Here is a 23,574-nt window from a genome sequence, read left to right as displayed (position 1 = left end):
GTTGGGCAGACTTTAAAATTTCTTAACAACTTGCGATCAACTAAAATCATCCCAAAAGTCATTTTTGTGACCTAACATTGGTAACAATAAACCACAAGAAGAAAAATGTAATATAGGCCTAATGCTTGTCTGCAAAATAAAGATTCCCAGGTTTTTATTTTCCTCAAGCTTTCCATAATCGTTGTGGCTATCATTGGGTCACTTACATTTAAATACGTATGATTTCCAGCATGTAAGTAAAGATCGTAGGCAGCGGTAGCCTAGTCAAAAGCACAGTTGCAAATGTAAATGTTAAGAGCTCTCGACTTAGCTTTTCAGCTCTCTCAACAACGTTTGTTTACCTTAATTGAGAAACCAAAAATTCGGCCAAAATCGTTATGCAATGAATGATTTTGTACGAAATTATAGTAACACTTTCTATTTACTTTCAAATATTTACAAAACCTGGAGCATAAATCCTCCGCGCAACTTCGGTGCTTTTCTCCGAAAATCCGCAAGTAACAAATGAATCTGCGGTTCTTTTTGTAACAATTTGTAATATCTACTGTGGTCTTATGAAGCATAAGCTGCGGAACAGTGGGAACACGACGTATCCACGACCTCAAACAACTCCACTTTTTCACAACGCCATTGTGTTATTTGCTGAGGCTAGAATTGTGTCAAACCACAAAAATTAAACTATAAGATGTCGGTAGCTAAAGCAAAGGTAGAAAAGCAATAGAAATCTCAAAACAGTGGTAATTACGAGTTTATGGTGGCCTATGATTTCACATTGTTTTATCAAAGTATCGCATAGTTTGTACAAACTTTTTGAGATAAACGTTCTTGCCTAAGCTCTAGGATGTCGACGCAACTGTATTTTTACGCACCAAACATATGGTGTTAAACTGATATGTTTAAGGAATACTGTAGATAAATAAAGAATAACTTACGTACAGCCGAGGTGCCCAACATTTTGGTACGGTAATTTAACACGTCCACAATGTGTTTTTCAGTATGTTAATTACCAAAACTACTAGTCACTGCAAAGTATGCCTATTTTTGGTCAAGCTTTCATTAACATGATTACATCATTGACGATTTTATTTTTATTATTGCATCCCGATTATTTTGTGATTGTGGCGGTAAGCCCCACGTTTCGGATATTTTCCTTTAAGTTCTTGTTTTCCTCCTTAATTTACATTCTTTCATTGATTACGTGCTTTTATATACCTTTGCGTTGTCAACCTTTTTCCAAAATACTTTACATTACTTTACGATTATCAGTTCTGGTTTATTTCTTTAATTAAAGTTTTACCTGTTCGCCGATATTCATCGACATCATTGCTACCCGAGAAGTACACTTGACCTTCCTGTCAATCAGATGAAGCATTATTATCGTGTACAGAAAACCTGGTGGGCCACATGTTTGCAGCACTTGGTTTTTGTACCTCACACTTCCGTATCTAACTTATTTTTTAAATTACACGACAGGCCTACCTGCTTGTTTCTCTTGTCCTTTACGACCATGACGTCTGCCGTCGGGTATAGACTACGAAAATATACAAGTATAATTTTGTAATCACCGTAGAAAAGTTATCACCGTATACATAGTTTGGCATAGGCGCACTCATAATTGTTTTTCTGAGATACAGTGGCGTACTTGAGGGTAATGCGGAATTTTGCACTCATTGACATGGACACAGACCTTAAATGTGAACCCGATTTTCAACTCATTTGTCACTTTTGGCTGTATGACGCTCGCAAGATCTTGCAAAAAAACAGCCAAACTCTGCAGTCCGAAACACAATTTTGCAACAACTTCACGAATTACAATATTGCAGTATGGCATATGATTAAGAACGCAGTCATATTATAGCCTAGCCCTAGACCAGGGCTACTCAACTAGCGGACCCCGGTCCGAATGCGGACCTTTTCAATGTTGAATCCAGACCTTATCTGTCTCAGTATTTACGCAAATGAAATCGTTCATCATTAGTTTTATTATTCCTACTTATTCAATTAATCAGCGAGTGTGTAAGTGGTAGCTCAAACTAGTCTTCTAGCGGTTTTTGTTAATACGTCGTTTGTCAATCGGGGCAGCCGGCGTTTTGCGCCATCTTTCGTTGACAAAACGATGTTTATACAAGTTTAATACAAAACCACAAAGGAGATGTAGCATTCGACAGCGCTGTTTCTTGGTAAAGCCCATCATCAGCAAGGCGCTAATTGGAAGCCATAAAGAAACTTTATGAAGTCACAATGATATTTGTGACTTCATAAAGGACACCAGTTTTTTAGCAAAACAAATCCATTATCGTTAATTTGCAAAAACAAAAAAACAGCAGACAATAGCACAAGTTTAAACAGATCAAACAAGCCTTGTTGACGTCACAATGCACAGCTGCAAGTCAGCGTTTTCAAACATGAACTTCGCATCTGTATGATCAATGAAAACTTTCTCCACTGCCTTCGACTCGTTCTCGCTATTTTAGAACCAAGATTTAAAGAACTAGCAAGAAATAAGAAATGCCAATTCTCCCACTAGCTGTGACTAACAGAACTATAAATAAATTTCGCTTATTGCTTTTGCTAATATCACTTTACCGGAATTTGTATATACCGTATTTCATCTGTTGTGTCAAAAAAATCCAGAGATTTTAATATTTTAAAATCCAGAGATTTTAAAAATAAATTAATACCCATCCAGAGAATTATATTTTATATACAGTATTTTAATACATTTGTATGACTGTAAATTACTTCATAAGAGTTATAACGGACCTAAGCAAATTTTGAACTTTTGTAACTGGACCTTTGCTAAAAATAGTTGACTAGCCCTGCCCTAGACTATAGGCAATACGACTTATTTCCGACCAAGCTTTTCTTGAACAGAAGGGTACAGTTTTGGGGGGATTACCCTTAGTTAAAACAGTTTTACTTTAGTATTGACTATTGACACATTCAAACGTTTTGACTAAATGAAGAAGTCAGAAGACCACTTTTTCACTGGAAAGTTTGTGTAGTGGCGTCGCTGGCGCAGAGTTAGCGTTTTGCCCCGTATTGTATATCTCTAGGGTACGTAGCAAGTTGTAGACATTATATTCTAATATTAGCGTATCGCGAATATGTGGTGTAAGCTAGGCTAGTGTTACCATATTTAAAAAGGCCAAATTTCTGAAGGTCTCAATGACCACCTTTCGCCACACCAAACACGCGCAGCGCATTCCATTCATTTTCATTTCTGCCTTTTCTGAAGCATGAATGTTTTGCCTGCATCTCGTCAGTAAATTTACGTTTTCGCTTGGCCATTTTCAACAGTAAGACAATAACAAAGTTTGATCTTTTGTATTAAACAAATTCTTACTGTGAAAATGTTGCCAGTTAGATTTCATAAAATGCATTATTCAAAAATTACGGACATTTAAGCACTTTTTAACTTTCTCCCCGATGCAGATTTGAACACTAAAATCCCGGATATGTCCGGAAAAATCCTGACGTATTGCAACCCTAAGCTAGCGCTTATGTGTTTACAGTTATTCAGTTTATATTTACTGCTAGTTTATTGTTTTAAACTTTGCCTGAAATACAAGGCAGAATTACTTGTTTAACGCGTCGCAGATACCTTGCAAACTTTTAGAATACATTTCATATCACATGCTATGCTGATCATGTAACGTAACCTCATGTCAGCATGTCGAACAAAACCAATGTTTAGGATTCAAAGCGTTGACCAACAGTGTCCATTGGACCATCAACCAATCATTTATTTTTCATTAAAAGTGCGTTAGGGACGAAAAATCAAGTCAGTTGTTACTAACACATGCTAATGAGCATGAAAAAGTGACAAAGCCGAAAAGGCTTAAAAGGTGCTCAAAATAATTAAGGTAATGATTGCTGGTAACAATTAGAATGGCCACTGAGCCCATAATTAGATAAATCCATAAAACATAAGTTGAAAAAACGAAATTAAGCAGACGAGCAGATGGAGTGTTCAAGCTACAGATTACGGAAAATTGCTTCAATGGTGTACATCAGTGGTTGTAAAAAGAAAACCCACCGAAAAAGAAACCCCATATCGGGCTAGATCCATAATACTAAAAAAGGGCGTTGTTAAGTGTAGGCGATCAAAAAAATCTTGCCACCCAAAACAAGATGACAGGCGGAACTCAGAAATGGTCTATTTGTCTATTTTTTGTAAATCTATTTGGGATCTATAGTGCACACCACAGGATAAATTTGTATACTAGACCCCGGCTACTCAAATTGTGACGTCATCTGGCTGTGCACTTGATTGATTTATTCTTACAACAGGGCCAGACTTAAAAAGCTTAAGATATCAAAAGTATTTTAAAATAATATTAAAGCCAAGCAACCGAACATTCATTCTACCGATATTTGAAGCAATGGAAGTTGACGAACATAACGTGACAGAGACATTTCCACATCTTCATGGTGTTTTGTCGGTAAGTTAATTTGCAATGGTGTAGGCTACCACCACTAGAATTCTGGTTTGGTATATTTTAGTACTATTACTTCATGACAGTAAGACAACATAGTGTCACAAAATTTCTAAAGTGTTAATGATGAGGGTTATGTGTTGCACGGGCAGACCGATTTGCTGAGGATCTGCCCATTTCTCATACGCAAAGCCATAATGGAAAATATAACACCCACCCAAGCACATGCCTTGTCAAAGTTTATACCAAGCTTTTACACATTTATACCAGTTACATAAATAAGTAAGGTAAGTTTGGTTGTTCGAACATCCATTCATATTACTGTAATTAAGCACATTTAGGATTCAGTACACGCTGTCATGCCAAAAATTGTGTTGCTACGTGCACAATTTGATGTCAAAATCCACAGAACTTGTCTGTCTGGTCCCAGGACAGGTTTTAGGTTTTCTTTAAAAAAAGGGTTTTATTAATTTTACTCTGTTTTTAAATAAATATGTACAATACACTTTTATTAAAAGCCCAAAACAACATTTTTACTGTAACTTCCTAATATACTTTTTTTCTGGTTCTGACGGTGATCGATCAATTCAACCTCAGTCATTTCAACCCTGAGCAGTTGTTAATAAAACTTGAATTCAATTTGACGGAACAACATTTTCTGTTTTTTGCTTGGCTAAACTTGTCATTTTCTTGGTGAATAAAGAAATAAATCTGCCTTCCGCTTATACGAATTAGGTAAAACTTCTCGCAACTAAATAACTATTTTTACAGTTGATCAAACAAACAAAAACTTGAATGTTTTGCAGTTGGTGTGTACTTAATGCAGAATAAAAGATTCAGCCGAATATGCGTGCAAGATTAAGATTCTTTAGAATAACAACATATTTCTGCGTAATATTTGGATTCTTGTTTGATTCGGCGCATCCCTCGGATTCAACCCACTGGTGATTGCACACAGAAGAAGTGCAGTAAGTCCACCATCCATCAGACCGATGCACAAGAACTTACATGCTTATTAAATACGAAACCTGATTAACCATTTGTACATGAGCCTACTACATACTAAGCTAAAGAAATTTTCTTTCTTTATTTATATAGGTTATTATTTTCATGCGTCTGTTAACATTTTAATTTGCCAAAAAGGTGTTTTTGCAAACCTAAACGGGATATTACTATGTATTCTTTCTCCGTTTGTTTACATAACCTCGTATTGTCCATTTGACATTGTATGACAAGAAGTTCCGAAAAAGAAGGAATTATAACAGCAGGATTATCTTGCAGCATGACTACAGTGTGCCATGCGCTAAACTTCGCGCACACACAAACAATGACTTAAAGACAAGCAGTCCTATGTGCAGCTGCTAATTAGCTTTGATTTAAGAAGAACATAAACTTAGTATCAGTGAACATAATTTTGCGGTTGAATTGACCGACATAAAATTGAATGAGGTTGAACTGAGCAAAATTCAGATTGACAAAGGTTGAATTAGCATGGAACGAGTTCTGGTGTCTTGCTTTAGCAGCTTAGACTTTTTAGAAGTGCTATTAACCAACGTATGTAAAGTTAAGTATTTTCAAAATGACTGTACAATATATGAAATACAGTAGACCTATGTATAAGCCATGGGGATGTGCAAAATAGATTAATTTGTCTTATACCCTATTCAAGAATAATTTTTTGAGCCCTGATTTTCAGATCCTATTTTAGTTCAACAAATAAGAACTATACAATTTTTTTTATAAAATACCTGGTATGAGAGACTATGACAAGTTCTTTTAGGAAATTCTTGCTATTATTTCTCATAACAGGAAATGGTTATTTTTGCCAGCAAATATTACAATGACTAGACAGCTAGGGTAAAGAAAGGTAAACTAGATACTTAAGAGTAGATTCACACTGAGATTTTTCAGAAACAGATTCAACTTAGCCAGTTTGCTTTTTTCCTTGTGTAATTATAGGTTTGGTAACACAGCAAATTGCTAACTTGATTATTACCTTATAGTGCTGGTAAATGATCTTTCAACAAATTTTTTGATAATGAACATTACTTTTTTCATGTGAGCTTCACGAACACTTGAATTTCCCAAACTTTCAAGTTAATGAACTTTATTTTGACTTGCAGTGTGTGTGCTGTACTGACTCATGCGTTTTCATAGAGTTTTTACTGATTCCATTTAAGTTACCTTGAAATAGCTCAAATTTTAATTAAGTCAAGCTGCAAAGCTTCCTCTGTATATGTTTATGTATTAGACCAAGTTGGTTCTCTATCATCCACATATTTGACAGTTGTTACGGAAAAAAGCAGAAACATTTCAGTTGATTAGTGACTAATATAAGCCTTAGTTACTTAACTTTTTAAATATTAACCATTAATGTTCTGCCAGAGTGAATGACGTACAAACTATATGTAGACAAGCATGAGACCTTTCAACAAGCAGCATACTGCTTTATTGTATGTTAATTAGCAAGGATGTAGCATCTTACATAGATTTATAATGAATACAAAAAATACTTAAAGGCCCAGCATTCTTCAGCAATCAAAGTTCGGCTGAGACACAGTAATAGCATGTGTTCATTTTGAGGACTGCCATACCTGGATTTACTTTAAATGTTATAAAAAAAATTTTTTAAATTTTTAGGAAGTTACAGCAATGTATCAACCATTTGTGGAGAAACTCTTCAGTGAAAACAATGCTACTATTGTGGAAGGTTTACAGCAAATTAAATCCCTTGTGATTGGAAACAACAAGCAAAAATCAAACTTCATTGTACTGGGGGCTGTTCCAAGGTGAATGCGTATCGATCTTTTGTATCGGTATAGTAATTACTAAAATGTAGTAGGTCTATCCTTACATACTGTATTTCTATAATGCATTTCTTTGACCTAATTTAAGAATTAGTTTAGTTTTATTATCTTGAAACATCCACTATTATCGTGAAACATCCATTGTTGAATTTTTAGCTATAATAGTTTTTTAATAAAAACAAAGATATTTCAGGTGCTCTGCTAAGTTTTATAACATTGTGTTTATTAAACGAAATACTGCAATGTTGGAGATGAAACAGCCAATGCATTTATGTATAGCAGCAAGTAATTTATTTTGTGTTGAAAACTTCTCAGTGATGATAACTGGAAATCGGTAACGCAAACATAGCTCATATAGTCTCTTGGTGAAAAGGTTGAGAGGGTTATGATGTCTTAATGACACCATGGCTACGGGCACATGTGCAATTGCACGGAGATAAGATGTTTGACATCGTCAATACACCCATACTGAAGTTTGAAATGGTTACTGGTATAAAGGTGTAGGCTGAAGTAGTGTTTAGTATGATTACACTGGTGCAAAGCAGTCACTCCTTGATAAGCAGTCCACGTCAATGATCACTTCTTGCGAATGCTTTTTGCTTTTTTTAAAATTGTTTTCATTTGACGATATTCATTTATATGATGAACAAATTGGGAGCAACAACTATATTATCCATGGTTTGACTAGCTTGGTTGTGCTCAGCCAAGCTCCTTGTATTTTCATTGATGTAGCTGGCACCACAGTAAGAAATAAGTGGGTAAAGGACTCCAGAGCAGTGCAGCTAAGCGATCTAGTAATATTTTTGGTGAAAGAATGACATTGGTGGAATTGTCATATATATATATCACTTTCACCTTCCATATTTAGTGTATCTGATATACCTGATCAGTTTGTTGCATTTGTGTGTGGAAAGGTATGCAATATCTTGACAATGTTTTCATACTTGTAAGTGTAACTATCGACCGCATTGAATTAATGCTTTCATCGAAAAATGAAACGATTCCTGCTGCACTATACTCTAGTGCGGGGGTGTTCAAATGGCGGATCTCGATCCGGATCCGGATCTTTTCAACTTTTTGTGTGGATCTTCCAATGTAGTCTTGAAACAATCTTGCAGCTGTAGCACACTTCACTTTGGACTTTTACAAAGTTATAAATATGTTATAGGCCCTACAATGTAGGGTACATTTACATAAATAAAGCACCATAAAAATTAAAGCATGTCCAATATGTTTACTATTCGTATTTAGTGGATCATCACCTTGTCAGGTTTGGCCGTGGTGGATCATGGCAGAAATCATTTGAACACCCCTGCTCTAGTGTATCAGCTATTTCGTTTCTGCTATGCATTACCATCCACTCCAAATATTATGCACTAAATCAGCCATGTCCAACTGGTGGCCCATTTAGACATTTTCGTTGTTATATAATGATAACTACTCTTTAATTTGAAAACTAATTAATAACACCCAAAAGGATGTAGCCAACTCACTCCTCTTCAGGTGAAGCTTTCAAGTGTTATACATTGCTGACATTTTGTGTTTGTGATACTTTTCAGAAATGCAGCAGCAAAGAAGTCTCTACAACAATGTACTCACTTCTCGCGCAAATTATTTAAAATTGCTTTAATTAAAGGCAATAATTTTTTGTCGCTTATGTTTCGTGTCAAACTTAATAAATTGTAATAACTTACTGGTATTCAATATGCGACCCACACTTAAAAAATGATTTATTTTTTGGCCCATTAAAACGTTTTAGTTGGACATAGCTGTACTTGCACATCAATTACATATCTGTAATATAAATGATTAAGCATAAGACTAAGTGATAAACACTCATGTTTTTCAGACTGGTTTATCTAATTCAACAAGAAAACTTAGATATCTCAACAAAGACACACTGTGCGGTTATTTTGGGTAGCTTGGCAAAGGGAATGGAGGCAAATGTAAAAAGCCTGCTTGACTATGGTGTTCATGATGTCATGCTATATGGGCTACGTCAAGTAGATTTGAGGTAATTTAGTTTAATTTTAGGTTTAAACTTAATGTAAAGCAAGTGTGTGACTAGATATATAATTTTTTGCTTTTTTAATATTAGATTACCATACATATATCATCTGCAGTGGCACCAGCAGAATCTTGCAGAGTTTTTAATTAAAGTTTAATAAACTGTAACGCGACCTTTAACAAGCAGGAAATAAGTTTAGTTGTAGTATCAAACACAATACAAAAGGTAGTAGCTTATAAAAAAGAACCAGTGATTATATGTGGTTTGTGAAAAAAGTATACAATCTTATCTCATTCGGCTAAATATTGTGCAATGCCAGCAAATTTGTTTTGGCTAATCGTAAAGTCACTATAAATGCGCAGTGTCACTATAAAGCTGTTTTTTAATATTGATTATGGTTAAAACAAAATACCACAACCAACTTCAACCAGAAGAAGATATCATATTTGCATTAATGACCATAATTCCTGATTTCGACAAACTTGGGCAAACAAGTTTAAGGACACGGTTCCCATTGAAATTTACAATGCGTGTGAGCGTGAGTGAGTCTGCGAATATTTATGCTAATGTGGAAATAGTCCATGAGCTAAAAAGGTTGAGAGACACTACGATAGACGAACGCTTTCTGTAATAAACAGTGCACAATTACTTCATAATAATCCACAACACACCAAAGGTAAATTAGCAATTCCATAAACTGAGTTAAATAACATAAGTCAAACCAAACCATAACACAACACGATAAGTGTTACAGTACTTATGTTAGGTATCGTGACCTTGACACAGGCTTATACAGAACAACTGCCTAGCATCTAACGCCAACACAACGATGTACAAAAGGAAAACTAATGTTGAATAGCTTCTCCTGTTCAGCTTTGACCAGTGCTGCACACTGAAGTGTAACCAAGAATTCTAGAGATAAAAAGGGAACGAAAGTGGGTATAAGGAAATGGGGAAAAACGGCCGTGACAATTGGTGTCATTGTCTTCTTTGAAGCATTTAGTACAGTTATATAGTGCATGATAATCAATTGTTTGCACCCAAATAAAATGGCAGTAACAGTTTCAACAAAAATGATGTTTCAGGTTCTACCAAAAGCTAGGTAGCAATCAACCTGAAAAGATTCAGCAAGCTTTTAGAGATAAGGCCTTAAGTCATACTCAAATAAATGAATCTTTTCAAAAGTGGTCGCATGTCTGTTGGAGAGTGAAGCACAGACAAGTTTCACAGTAATGTAAAAATGATGCTGACATGTTTCTTCGATTTTCGTGGCAATGTGCATTAAGAATACACTCCAGAGAGCCAATACAAAAAATAATGTCAACGGTCAAACTACTTAGAGGTTTTTTGTTGCTTTTGTTATGCTATACACATTATGTGAATAAAATTTAATTTTCTTTCTTTATTCAAGTCGCGTTGCACAGGACTTTTCTGCAACTTCTGCTTTTCTTATGTGTTAAACCCTTGTTTAGATTCTATGAAGCTTGCTTAAGATGTATCCGCACAATTGTGATGTATCCAGATAATAGTGGCCTTCTCTTTGTCCACGTTTCAATTATACCTAGATTGCTAGAGTTTATCAACAAGTCTACATGTACACAGGAATGTACATGTGAGATTATAAGTCACTGCTGCACGGTTGGTTATTATTGATGACGTGTATACTTTTACTCATTACATTAATTTACTCATGCTCAAGTTTAAATAAGATTTTGATATGACAATTATTTTATGCAATATGAGGCAAGAATATGCGTAATTAATTTTTCCAGTCAAAAGAGCACCAAGATTTGTTGTATGACCTGAATGTTATTCATTCTATAACGGAGCTTCTAACTTCAAAGACACTAAAAGTTAAAGTCAAGTCTCTGCAAGCTCTTGCAGTGCTTTGCAAAAGGAATTACACAACATGTCAAAGCATTTTGAAAGGTTTTCATCAATTCCTGCATTCGTTATTGAAATTTATCCCAACTAAGTTTGCTTTTATACTATAATGAACTGAATTCTGGAAGCTAGTTAAAAATATTAATATGAACATGAAGCAAATTTTGATAATAAAAACCTATCTAAAATTCAGAATAACATATGTAAAATATGATATCACTATGGTTGATGAAAACAGTTGTGTTAACCTAGGTTTGGACCAAATTTAAAACTGTAAAATCTGAATGTCGCATTACAGGTCACTTGAGAGGAAATGCTGTAATGGATATCCTGACAGATATGTTATCACGAGCGCAACCTGTAGACATACAGATAAACACAGCAAAATGTTTAACTTATATTTATCGAAGTGGAATCATTATTGATGAGGGTGTTATTGAACGAAAGGTACTTACTTATTGTAACAACAGCATCTGAAGTATTGTTGTGGTATCATATGTATCAGTGGCTATTCTTCTACATTTTCAATTTTATCCTAATTCTCTTCACATAATCTGTTTAGGTGTTGCCTTGTTTGGTTCGCATGTGTGATTCATCTAGAAATATTGAAGAAAGGGTTGTTGGAGCAAAAACATTAGCTTATCTTATCGAAACACAACCAAAGTTGCAAAGAATTGCACTGATATGTGAACAATTTCCAAAAAAATTAGAAGCTTTTTTTCGGCACCCTACCATTGCTGACACACAGAACATGGCCGATATGCGAAAGGCATGTTAGATTATACTTATCTTTCGCTTGAATCGCAAACATATCAAATTTGTTATTAAGACTTTGTAATCAGCAGTTTAAACATGAACTTGGACACCGACAAGAAATGTTGGAAGCAGTCTTTCTTGCTTATGCAGCTTTATTATCAAATGATGAGGATATTAGGGACCTGGTTGTGTCAGACACACTAGTAAAACGCTTGGCTGAGGAACTTTCCAATACATCCCCAACTGTGAGTATGATGTTTCTTGTAACACGGTAGAAGCTCACTGATTCTACCTTGCTTACTTAATGAGTAACAGGATGGTTTAAAACACTATAAACATTTTCCTCGTAAATGATATGCTTCATCTTCATAAAGGTATGTTCTTCATAAAAGAGAGGTTTCTAGAAAAGTTATAGCAGTTTGAAGCAGTTTTAAAGGCTGCTACCACGTTTTTTAAAATAAGACATATATGTTTTGAATATTGTTGTTTGCCTCCTTTGGTCACAGGTGACCGTAGCTTATAGGATACTTAGATATATAAGATAAAAGGTGGAAAGAACCAGGTAGTGGTTCTGCTAGACTTGATTACTGTGGATGAGTAGGGATAAACCTGCTCAGCCTGCTTCGGACAATTCCTTTCCGCTAATTCCTTCCAGCTAATCTAATCTCATGTAGCTAACATGACTAATCATTTTAATTATATCTGAGTGTTAGTGAATAACTGGTATCTTGGTGATATCAATTTAAAAAAGATTGTGTACATTTGTGTCCTAGTAAGGATTATTATGACAATAAAAAAGCTTATGGGATGAGCTTAATAGCAGGTACTCGCACCTGTTGACTAGTTGGTCAACCAATGCTACTTTAGATCAAATTCTGGTGCCCAGACCACCTAAGTAATAAAAGTTTTAGTTTTTATGGGTCCCAAAGGTCATGTTTTATTTTGTTGAATTTGAAAATTCCTTTTGCTGTGTAGGTTCGAATTGCTTCTCTTAAGAGTCTGTTAAGCTTATCGAGATCAGTTCGAATACTGAGGACAATATTTGAAGATATGGAAGTGTGGAAGCATGTTTTAAAGGTTAACATTTTGTAGTATCAGCACTTAAAGAGTGATGATTTGAAACAGTTATGGTTTGACTTATTAAAGAATTACAGAAAGTAGTAATGCATCACAAAGGTCACCATTTAAGGCAATTTTTATTGTTACAGTATATTTTAGTAAGTTTATTACATATAAACTATATTTCTAAGCATTAAATTGTTTCTGTTTATATAACACTGTTCATCAGCATTGAGTTTAAGTAATATACGTAGTACGTTACAGTGGTCCCCACTTTGGAAGTCCACCATGGACCGGATCATTTTGGGCTTAATCGGTAAGTGTGCTTTCATTGATCCAGTCCTGATAGACGACTGTACGCAATATCTACAGGCAGAGTTATTGTTTTAATCAGCAACATTTATTGACACTAGGGGTATATCAAACATAGACGCCAGCTTAGTAAAATAACTGGGCGTGTGGTGTAACATCATCACGTTCCATCATGAGGTCAAATAAATAACTCACCCCATGCGCAAAGCAGAGCATGTCAAGTTTTGCGGTTAAGTTATTGCTAATGTTAAGCTTAAAATTCCTTTCAAACGGCTTAAAAATGTAATCGTAAGATGTTCCACGTTGCGTAGATTTCATATACAAAAAGTGTAAACATTTCTTTAGAAAAAATTTAGAGGATATGAGTCGTACCTTTTTTTTTTTGGAAAGTTGGTACTACCACATTTTTTAAAGACGAATGTGACCACCCAATCAAAGCAGAGTAAGTATGCATTAACGCTTATTAGAACATACATTGTTGACAATTGAAAAAGCTAGACGTAATTAAAACATTTTCATGCCTGACAAAACAATGGTAAATGACCCTGCCTACGAGAACAGATCAAGTGAACACACCTCTCGCAAAATAGGCTTAATTATCGCGTTGATAAATTAATTTTCAAATCATGTTTTTTGGATTCGGTCCGAAACCAAATTATTTCAGCTGAATCCTGCAATCTAGCCTTGCTAGTATTTGTATCGCAAAAGTGCATGAAACAGTTTCTATACACCTCGGCTTATATAATAAAAGAAATGCAATAATTGAATTAAAATATACTTAGTTGTAACTTGCAAATAAATTCGGCCGAAAACCGAATTTCGGCATTTTTACCCCATTGGATTGCATAAATGTGGAAAGGGGTGTAAAAAACGATATATGGCTTGGCTGCATTTGATATGAAGCTCACTGTACTAAAAGCTTTCATCACTTTGTCTTTGCGTTCAACTTCTTGCGATCCTTTTTCAAAAGTCAGATTATGAAACAGGATTTTTTGCTGATAAAGTGGGGTAAATCTGCATGAGGAAAAATTGGGCTTTCTGAGAAGATGGGCTTCTAAAGTGCCGACCACCGTGTTGCTCACATTTCATTTTGTTTTTCCATTATAATGAGTTAATAGAAGGTATCTCTGTCTAAGTTTGTGTTAGGAACTTTTTTAAAATATGGTACCGGCACTTCAGAAATGTTTGAACTTATCATGAAAGTTTTGTAATTGCAGGTCACCCAAGATCAAACTGTAGGAAACAACACTGTTGGGTCTGATAGAGAAAAAGTTGCAGTTAGTGCCCTTCTATGCAACCTTCTTTTAGATTTCAGTCCATGCAAAGTAAAGTTGCTTAATGCAAATATCCTTCAAACATTCAAAATTTGGTTAAAAGCTGAATACCCATTGGATTTGAAAAGAAATGCCACTTGGGGATTGTTAAATGTTACCTTTCAGGTTACTATGTGGTACACTACTTTAGATATATTACTTGGTTTTGTACAATTGTACAGATAGTTTATGCCTATCTGTATCTCAGTATGGTTTAACATTTGTATTTAGGCCTCTGCTAAATAAGCAGTGCTTTTTAAATATTTCATGATTATAGATATTATATTTTCATTGACAGTGAAGTCAGGTTTGTTGAAGTAACAACTGTTCAATTATTATTACTTTAACTGCTACAAAAATGCTTGTTAAAACTTTGCAACGTATAGCTTCTCATGAAATCGGCTTGCATGATCTTAACTGAAGTTCATTGACGCCGCAACTTCATACATTTTTTTTCAAAAACTATCACACTGCTGCATATTATTATTCAGTTGAAAACTGCTAAATTTGGTTAAAAAATACAAATTTTAATGAAAAATTTTCTTGCGTTTCTTCTATTAATTCTTTGATTTGCATATATTTGTTATTAAAGGCAGAACTGAAGCTTAAGATGGAGGTGATGCATTTGATTTCACCAGATATTTTTATGCTGCTAACCTGTTCTGACTATGATATCGTGATAAAGACACTTGGTATACTTAACAATGTACTTACTAACAAAGAGGTAAGTTGTAAGTATATTACAAGCCAAGGGCTCTTATTGACTTTTAACAAGCCAAAAAGTTAGCGCATTTAGTTCATAAAACTGTGGCTTACAGCATACAGATGCTATAATGAATGAATACGGTGATGCTATTATGCAAGCCTGCATGATCACACTTGAGTCTACATCCCTGCCAAACCCCAATCCTTGGTCTAGATTAGGAAACAGAGAAGTGTCCTCTTCAATATATACGCACACATTGTGTGTATTGGGCTGTGTTGCTGCTGGTGATGGGGTAACAACAGTTCGGAAGTTTTTGTATGAGAATGAACATTTTCTGAAAAAACTTATTTTCTTTATGGAGCATCCTGATCTTGAGGTGCTTAAGTTTTTACTTATCTATAGTATAGCTACATTATTAAGAAAAAACTGTGAAGTGATCATTTATGTTCTTTTCTTAATAACACTATGGTAAAATGATGTTAAATCATTCAATAGTGTCATCTATCTGCATAAAATTAGCCATAGTCGGTTTGAATATTACTAAATACATGACAGTAATTGCCATTTAAATGAACATGCCTACACTCTTCGTGGAGTAACCATCTATATCATTTGTAGCTTCAGATTGCTGCTGTTCAGTGCATAAGTACATTATGCCAAAATGAAGACGACGAAGTCATTATTCGTCGGGAGAAAATGAAAGAGCTTGGAGCTGTTGAAGCATTGCACAAGCTGAATGTTAACTGTGCAACAGCTTCCCTGTGTGACAGGTAATATAATATTTGTCCGGAATAACTGCAATGAAATTTCGAAATAATATGAAAACTAGTGCAAAATTTTATTATAATAAATTTGTTTATTTGGTAGGGTGAAATTGGCATTGATGTTGTTCCAACTTCAAGGAAATTTATGAGCAAATGCATCATTCACAACAACCTTTGGAAGTTCAACTCAGTGAACAGGATTTTCAACCACAATATCTGGAAATAAACCCAGAACAAACAATTGTTGAGTAACTCAAGCAAAGTTGAACGAACCTTGTAGGGGTGAAAGAATAACTGACTGCATTGTGAAAGTGTGATATAAGTGAATAAAGCCACTTTCGGTAGATTTAGTAGGCCTAGTTGTCTGAAATTATCTATTAATATTATAAATTATTATATATAAAATATTATATATTTCCCAGCTAGAGCTGTCAATTAGTGTTGGAAAGATTGTGTTTTATCATTGCTAACTGAACTGGTAATGGCAAGTTTAAAGGTACAATAAATGGAAAACTTATTTACAAAAGGTGTGGTAATGCTAACACCAATTGACAACCAACACGCTACATAAGCTTTAATGAAATCTAGGAGGAGCAAACCATTTTTATGATTTGTTAATGAACAAAAAACTTTACTGCAGCATTATATTGTTCATTATTTGTTTAGCTGGGCTCGTGTCCTGCAAATTGTGGTTCTTATCGTACTGTTGCCTTCTTGTTGTTTTGTAATACAGTGGAATCTTGTTAATCCAGATCATTTTGTCTCCTAGGTAGGTGAGGTTTCCATACTCCGTAAAACAGTATACAATGCACTGAAGTACATTGAAAGAAATTCTTGTCAATATGTGTCGCCTGATGGAAGTTTCGGATTAATGACGAATTGAGAATATAATACTATATCCTACTGTATGTGAACCTTCTCCCAGGCTTATGTCAACTGCCCAGGCAGATATAGGATCGACCCATAACAATTTGTTTACAATAACAAGACATCTTGAAGTTGATTCCTTTGAAAATAACTCTTTTCAAGGTCTTAACAAACTTGTGTTTTCCGACAATTTAACAACTACAGAAATATTTTTTTAAACACCCTTCATAGACTTTCACTTGACAAATGAATATCTGAATCTAAACACAATTTACTACAATCTACTTGGAATTGATTCATTAATGACACTGACTTTTTTATGATGAATATCATTAGATAATTATGAACAGTAATGATCATTCTTAGTTTATACTGACACCTAAAACATGAAATAAACACATAAAAGATCAAGATCAATTGCTATTGAGTTCAGTAACTGCTTTTTTAATTTGCAGCTTTTGGCAGAAAGCATATTTATGCTTATTCGGTAATGATGCTTCAATTAATGTTGGATTGAAAATATTTCAAAGTTTGACCAATGTGGCATCCATGATTAATAAACATCTAACTATTCCGTAATCAAGAATACTAAGTATAATTTATACATCTCACTATACAACACATAGAATATTGAAAATTTGGAATAACAGCTCAATATTTTAACATAAACTTTCTTAGCAAAAGATTTAGTTGATATGCATGTCAGTTTTCCCATGGTTGCCAGAAACCTCCATGAAGCTTTGGGTCACATCTAGGGTCTTCAGCAGGATACCTTACAGGCACTGCTGTTTGATTGTAAGCTGCCAGTCTAGTTAAAAGTATGTCAACAATATCTGGATGTTGCTGTGAAAGCTCATTTCGTTCATATGGATCTTTAGCTATATTGAACAAATGCACTGTTTTTGATGGCAAATTTTTATCGTTTTCGTAATCAGTAGTTAGTACTTCATCTGAAATTTCATTTTTTAACTCTGGGGGCTCCACCCATTTCTCGAAACCTGGATTTCCTGTTATTAACTTCCAATCACCCATACGGATAGCCGCTTTAATTAACGTGTTAAATCCTTTTCTTACAAACATGCTATGTGGATCAGGTATTGGAACACGATTCAAGGGATCAATGTTGTGGAGAATTTCACTACGCTTAGAAGGAGTGTATTTTTGAATGGTATCCCACTGATCAAATCCATCCAGCTGCTGAGAGCCAGATATCAGAGGACATTTCGCAGCAGACAAAATTGTTGGAAGCCAGTCCGATATGTGGATTAATGCGGTGTTTGGTTTTGTATTAGGATTCGGTACTTTCAACATACTGCCATGTACAAATCCCACTCCTCTAATGCCCCCTTCCCATAGAGTTACCTTATTACCACGTAGTGGCCAGTTATTTCCACCTGCAAATACCTGTCCACCATTGTCAGTAGAAAATATAAGTAAAGTGTTATCCCACATACCAGCTGATTTTAGAGAGTTAGTTATATTCTTTACTGCTTCATCCATGGCTAGAATCATTCCACCATGGATACGCCTGTTTTTATTTTTGATCCAAGAAAATGGTTTTGCATAAGACTCTGGTACTTCCATAGGTGAGTGTACAGACTGCAGTGCAACATATAAGAACATAGGATGTGTTTTGTCATGAGCTTTTATTACTTCTTCAGTTTTTCTAGCAAACAAATGGGCCGAGTATTCACCATATGTTTCATTAGTGGGTCTTTTTGGAGAAGTCATATCATAACCACATAATTTTCCGAAACAACGATACTTTGTGTAATAATCTTCACCACCGGTAAGGTAGCCATAGTAGTAATCAAAACCTCGATTCCATGGCAAGTACTCAGTTTTATAAAATCCAAGATGCCATTTACCGACCATATATGTGCTGTATCCACAATGTTTTAATTGTTGAGGTAATATAATGTTGTCCAAACCAAGTCCATTTGGTTGGGGAGGAGTTATAACTAAATGCTGTAAACCAGTGTGAATTTGGTATCTTCCACTCATAAGCTGACTTCTAGATGGTGTGCAAATCGGCTGAACGTAGTAATTTTCAAGTTTGACACCAGCTAAGGCAAGTGAGTCCAAAAATGGTGTTTTCATGCTTGAGTTATGTTTGATAGCATGATAGCCGATATCATTATAACCATAGTCATCAGCTAGAATAAAAACTATGTTGGGTTTGTCAGCAGTAGTCTGTCCAAAAACTTCTCCTTTTTCAAACATGCAGCAAAGGGTGACCATGACAAAGGGTAACCAAAGACATGAGACAGTTCCATATTTAGCAATAACCATAATCAAAAAATAATTCAACTTAACTAACAAAAGCCCATCACAGATTTCTATTATCAGAAATGATTTTAGACAGCATATTGTTTTTATTAACTAATTTAAAATTCAGCATGCAGTTTTAAATACATAACTAAATTAAGGTTTACTTAAATTTACGACTCTGCAAACAATGACAGGCAGAATATATAATGTCTAACCTGCTTCAAATATAATAACTACAAGACAAATTTCACAATAATGTATGCTAAACATGCAGTAGGCCTAATCGGTACAGTACACAATTCTTGGTGCATTAAAAAAAAATCCCAATAAAATTTGCGTATCTGTGTAGCCTAGTAAATGATTAATAAATTACAGAAGAAAAATTTTGCCTACCGTGCTATTATTCAGTCATTTTATTTTTAACATAAATGTGGAGGACAAAAAATTGTGCTGACGTTGATAGTCTTGAAAGTAAGCTTACTAGAAACAATAATAAAACAGTACACAGCTATAAGGGGGGAAAATGTGGCAGCACATAGCAGAGCAAAAAAGTGCATCATAGTAATAACGTTTGAAAAGAAAAATTTATAGTGTAAACAAAGCTGCCAAACAAATGATTGGTATACACTATTTAAACATAGAGGAATTCATTATCTTTCTCAACAAATCAATTTTTTCAACTTAATTATTGTATGTTTGGTTTAGTGGCCATACTAACCATTATTCATCTTTCAGCTTATTTAATTATTCCTGCATGTTTTAAGCCTTCGGGCTTGGCTGCTTTTTCCCGCTCATTGCTTGCTGATGAAATTGTTATTTTATTATGCCATAATGGTTTGCATTTTATTTTTCTTTCCTCTACAGAAAATGACGAAAAATAAACAATACAATGTAATACGACCTTGCCTTTCTAAATCACTAATCAGTAACTACGTGACGTCACCATTTGCAGGGTGCTACTCAAAAACAGCAGGCTGCAATTGTTGAAGTCATGAGAAAATCTTAACATATGCTCAGTTAAAACTGCTTTTGTACGTTGAGAGGCAAAACATTGATAAGTATATCAGGCCTATAGGCTGTACTGCTGAAGAAGCGATTGCAACTTATAACGCTCTTCCGTTGCGGCTGCACGCGTGATAAACTTCTAATCACGAATAGCCTCTAACTATTTATAACTTTAGCATTTAGCTTCAGGGCATATTGGTGAAGACGTGCGTTGCTTCGCACGCTCACAATATTCATCGTTATAACGCCACAGCATAGTTAACACCTTCAACGTTTTGAGGCTTTGCCGCATTTTTCCCGTTCGTTGGTTGTGTGTGAGCATTTTCGTTCTTTTTTAATGTAAGGGTGGGCAACATCTTTTATGCTCCCTAAAGACAGTAAATGGCAAAAAATAAACAATACGATACTTATGGTACGTTTTTTACTTTGCAATCGAAAGGTAGCCTACCTAACAAGGTACAACTAACAGGTAGGAATATAACTATGTAACTAATGATCATGGTATCTTTTTAGGGAATTACCCAGCTTGAGTGCCAAGCACGTTCACCCATTTTTTTTTTAAATTCTTTTCACCATAATTGTGGGCGACGAAACATTATGCTGACACTGATGGTCGAACCTTAAATAAAACAGGAAAAGGTGACAAGACCTCCAGGGCAAAAATGTGCTTCATAATAAAAAAAACTTAAGACAAATTTAAAGCGTTAACACGGCCACCAAACTCATACAAATAATACGCGTACACACTAATTGGACGTATTAATTTTTAGACAAAATTAAACTCGTAGCAGTGGCAGTTTAAGACTGGGTAGAGCCCATGGCTAAGATTGAATTAAAGTCTCTTTTTGTAAACTTAGTCGGTTTACATCAGCAGTAGCCTACAGTACCAAGTGATTTAATATTATGTTAGACGTAATTAAATTTTAACCAACAATCTTACGTCGTACAACTAATCATACCAGATCATAATTATGTAAAATTGTCAAAAACCGATCTTATTCTTCCCAAAACATTTAGTCCTATTCAGTAGCAGATTAAGGTAGGGACTGTTGGGGCTCCAGCTCCAGGCCCACTGTCAAAAATAGGCCTCCCAGAATATGTTCTTGTGTACACGTACGCCTTCATAAAAACAAACATGTTTACCCTAAAGTCTGTAGGAAAGTGGGTTTTGTCAAATCTTTATTTGAATGATATGCTCTTGGGCAAGTCCTGCATAGCGAAATGCAAATGCAAATAAAAACATAGAATTTTCAGCAGGCTTAGGCTATGCAGTATTACTGTATAAAAGCAATAGCAGAGTAACGGAGCAACTCAAAAGTTTTTTACTTATTTCAATCAACGTTTGCAAGAATGATCTTGCTTATTCAGGTGTAGCTATATCAAGTATGTGGCTGTGTGAAATTTTTGCATCCGTTAGTCATATTTTTGTGTTAACAGAGGTGATTGATTTTTCTGACATTATGGGACATATGTGTTTTTTTTCAATTGATTTTCTATTGCTTGGAATACAACTAGTACAACAAAAACTTTTTTAAATGAATATTGCAATAAAATTCAAAGTAGTGTCTTCATATGTCTATAGCAGGGGTGTCAAACTCAATCGCACCAGGGGCCAAAACTCAAAACTTATTTAACGCCGCGGGCCGGTCAAGGATAAAACTTGATTGAACATTTCGTGACAAGAAACATGAGTTGGAAGAGGCAGCGAAACAACACCAAATTTTTGATGTTTTTGACGATTTTTGACTGGGCTATTTTTGATTATTCTTCTCTTACATCGGTATGTTTCATTTTTCTCTTTGCAAAAGCATTAAAGAATTAACAAACAATAAAGAAAAAAGCAGCCCAGATTACAAGCGTTAGAATAAATCGATTTATTCTGTCGTATTGTGGGGCAACTGCTGTGCTGCTGTATTTTACGATTTGTTATAATCTTGTTTCTTGCTTGAAAAAAGTAAGTTTTACTATACAATGATCTCGCGGGCCAGAAATAGTTCTATGTATAAAATAGCATTGCGGGCCAAGTTTTAATGTAAAGTGGGCCGGATGTGGCCCGCGGGCCGGGAGTTTGACACGTATGGTCTATAGTGACTTTGCACAACCTTTTTCCCAAGCAATTATAGCGCCGATCTATGACGGGTTGTATTATAATACATTAGAATTCACTGAAGTAAAAGGCTTTATTTGTCCTATAGAACTCCTTTTGTCTATTTTCTTGTCACAGAATGTGTCACAGAAATATTTCATTTCTAACCAATAACTATCTAACAACAAGCTTACTTCACAGGGATATGTCCCCAAGAAGACGTGCAAATTTGTAAGACGCTAAGTATAGCACAAGCACGGAGCGAACCGTCTTACGTTATCGAGTCCTTACTACAGAGCAAGGTTTCCTGATCGATTAAGTATTTCAGTTTCCATTTTGTTGTTTTCCTTGAAAATATCATCAAAAGTTGTACAAAGAAAATACTTTTGAATCGTTCTTGCTTAACCCATTTCTGGTTTCTGTCGTGCCTGCAGAAAATAGACACAAACCTAGGCTATGGATGGCAGGTCTATTCTTATATCACATTTTAACTCATGAATAATGATGAACTTAAAAATCTCATGAAAACTATCCTGTCATGTGCAGCCTATAGGCCTACTAGGCTTAGTTTCACCTGCACTTGTTGAATAAAAAGTTTGTTTTGCAAAACTAATTTTCTTTGGATCTTAATTCTTTAACATCACTTATTTTTTGTTAAACCAAACTTGGCTCGAAGCTTTCATCTGTAAAGTGTGATAAAACTAGACTACATTGCACCATATTGAATTAAAGGGGACAGCTAATACAAGAACTAAACTGCAGAAAGAATCGTTCACAAGCGCTTACTCCTAAATATAGAGTGTTGAGCAACATACTAGAAATTTAGCAAACAAATACCTTGGTTTATTAAAAATATGTTATGTTGTCGAATGACGTAACTACTTGATTCCGATTAATGAAAAAACAATGAAAAATTGCATTGGCAGGTAAAGTCTCTTAATTTGAAGTCGCACTTCAAATTCCGAAACCCATAATAGCCGTATAGCCTATACGTCTGCCATATTAAACAATCGAAATATTTTAATATGATTTATAGAGAATGTGTTGAATAAGTATTAAAAAAATAAGGAATTTTTATTACGCGTTTGGGGAATACTGTTTGTAAATATTCTGTTTGCATTTTGTTTTATATTAAATGGTAGACACAAATTTTCATATAGGCCTCTTTGTACATTTTAGCCCCAGGCCGATCAAGGTCTTAATATTAATCTGGGTAGGGGTACTATAATAATTAGCTTGGGTAGATTGGTTGTCATTAGGTTCGGTGCGTGTCGGGGTTTGTGTTTTGTTTTTGCAT

At 34.9% G+C, this 23,574-nt stretch overlaps 1 protein-coding gene and 1 pseudogene across 2 annotated transcripts; one reads left to right on the top strand and one right to left on the bottom strand.

The window, feature by feature from the left end:
* Window positions 1–4,274: 4,274 nt before the first annotated feature.
* Window positions 4,275–16,799, top strand: LOC143468657 (armadillo repeat-containing protein 8-like). 2 transcript variants are annotated; one of them, XM_076965990.1, is made up of 14 exons: window positions 4,275–4,445; window positions 7,080–7,228; window positions 9,096–9,260; window positions 10,727–10,892; window positions 11,027–11,183; window positions 11,437–11,585; window positions 11,701–11,907; window positions 11,984–12,139; window positions 12,870–12,971; window positions 14,483–14,704; window positions 15,171–15,302; window positions 15,397–15,660; window positions 15,903–16,054; window positions 16,152–16,799. In XM_076965990.1, the coding sequence occupies exons 1-14, from the start codon at window positions 4,386–4,388 to the stop codon at window positions 16,195–16,197; spliced, it is 2,127 nt and encodes a 708-aa protein (XP_076822105.1). In that variant the 5' UTR covers window positions 4,275–4,385; the 3' UTR covers window positions 16,198–16,799. The 2 variants fall into 2 exon arrangements, with proteins under 2 accessions (XP_076822105.1, XP_076822104.1); XM_076965989.1 differs by having other exon boundaries at window positions 11,981–12,139.
* A 398-nt stretch (window positions 16,800–17,197) lies between these two features.
* Window positions 17,198–19,277, bottom strand: LOC143468658 (arylsulfatase B pseudogene; annotated as a pseudogene).
* Between the last annotated feature and the right edge of the window lie 4,297 nt (window positions 19,278–23,574).

The sequence above is a fragment of the Clavelina lepadiformis genome, chromosome 8 (assembly GCF_947623445.1).
Source record: "Clavelina lepadiformis chromosome 8, kaClaLepa1.1, whole genome shotgun sequence".
Classification (NCBI taxonomy): domain Eukaryota; kingdom Metazoa; phylum Chordata; class Ascidiacea; order Aplousobranchia; family Clavelinidae; genus Clavelina; species Clavelina lepadiformis.
Note: the sequence above shows the minus strand (reverse complement) of the source record. Positions and strands in the feature narration are given on the sequence as shown.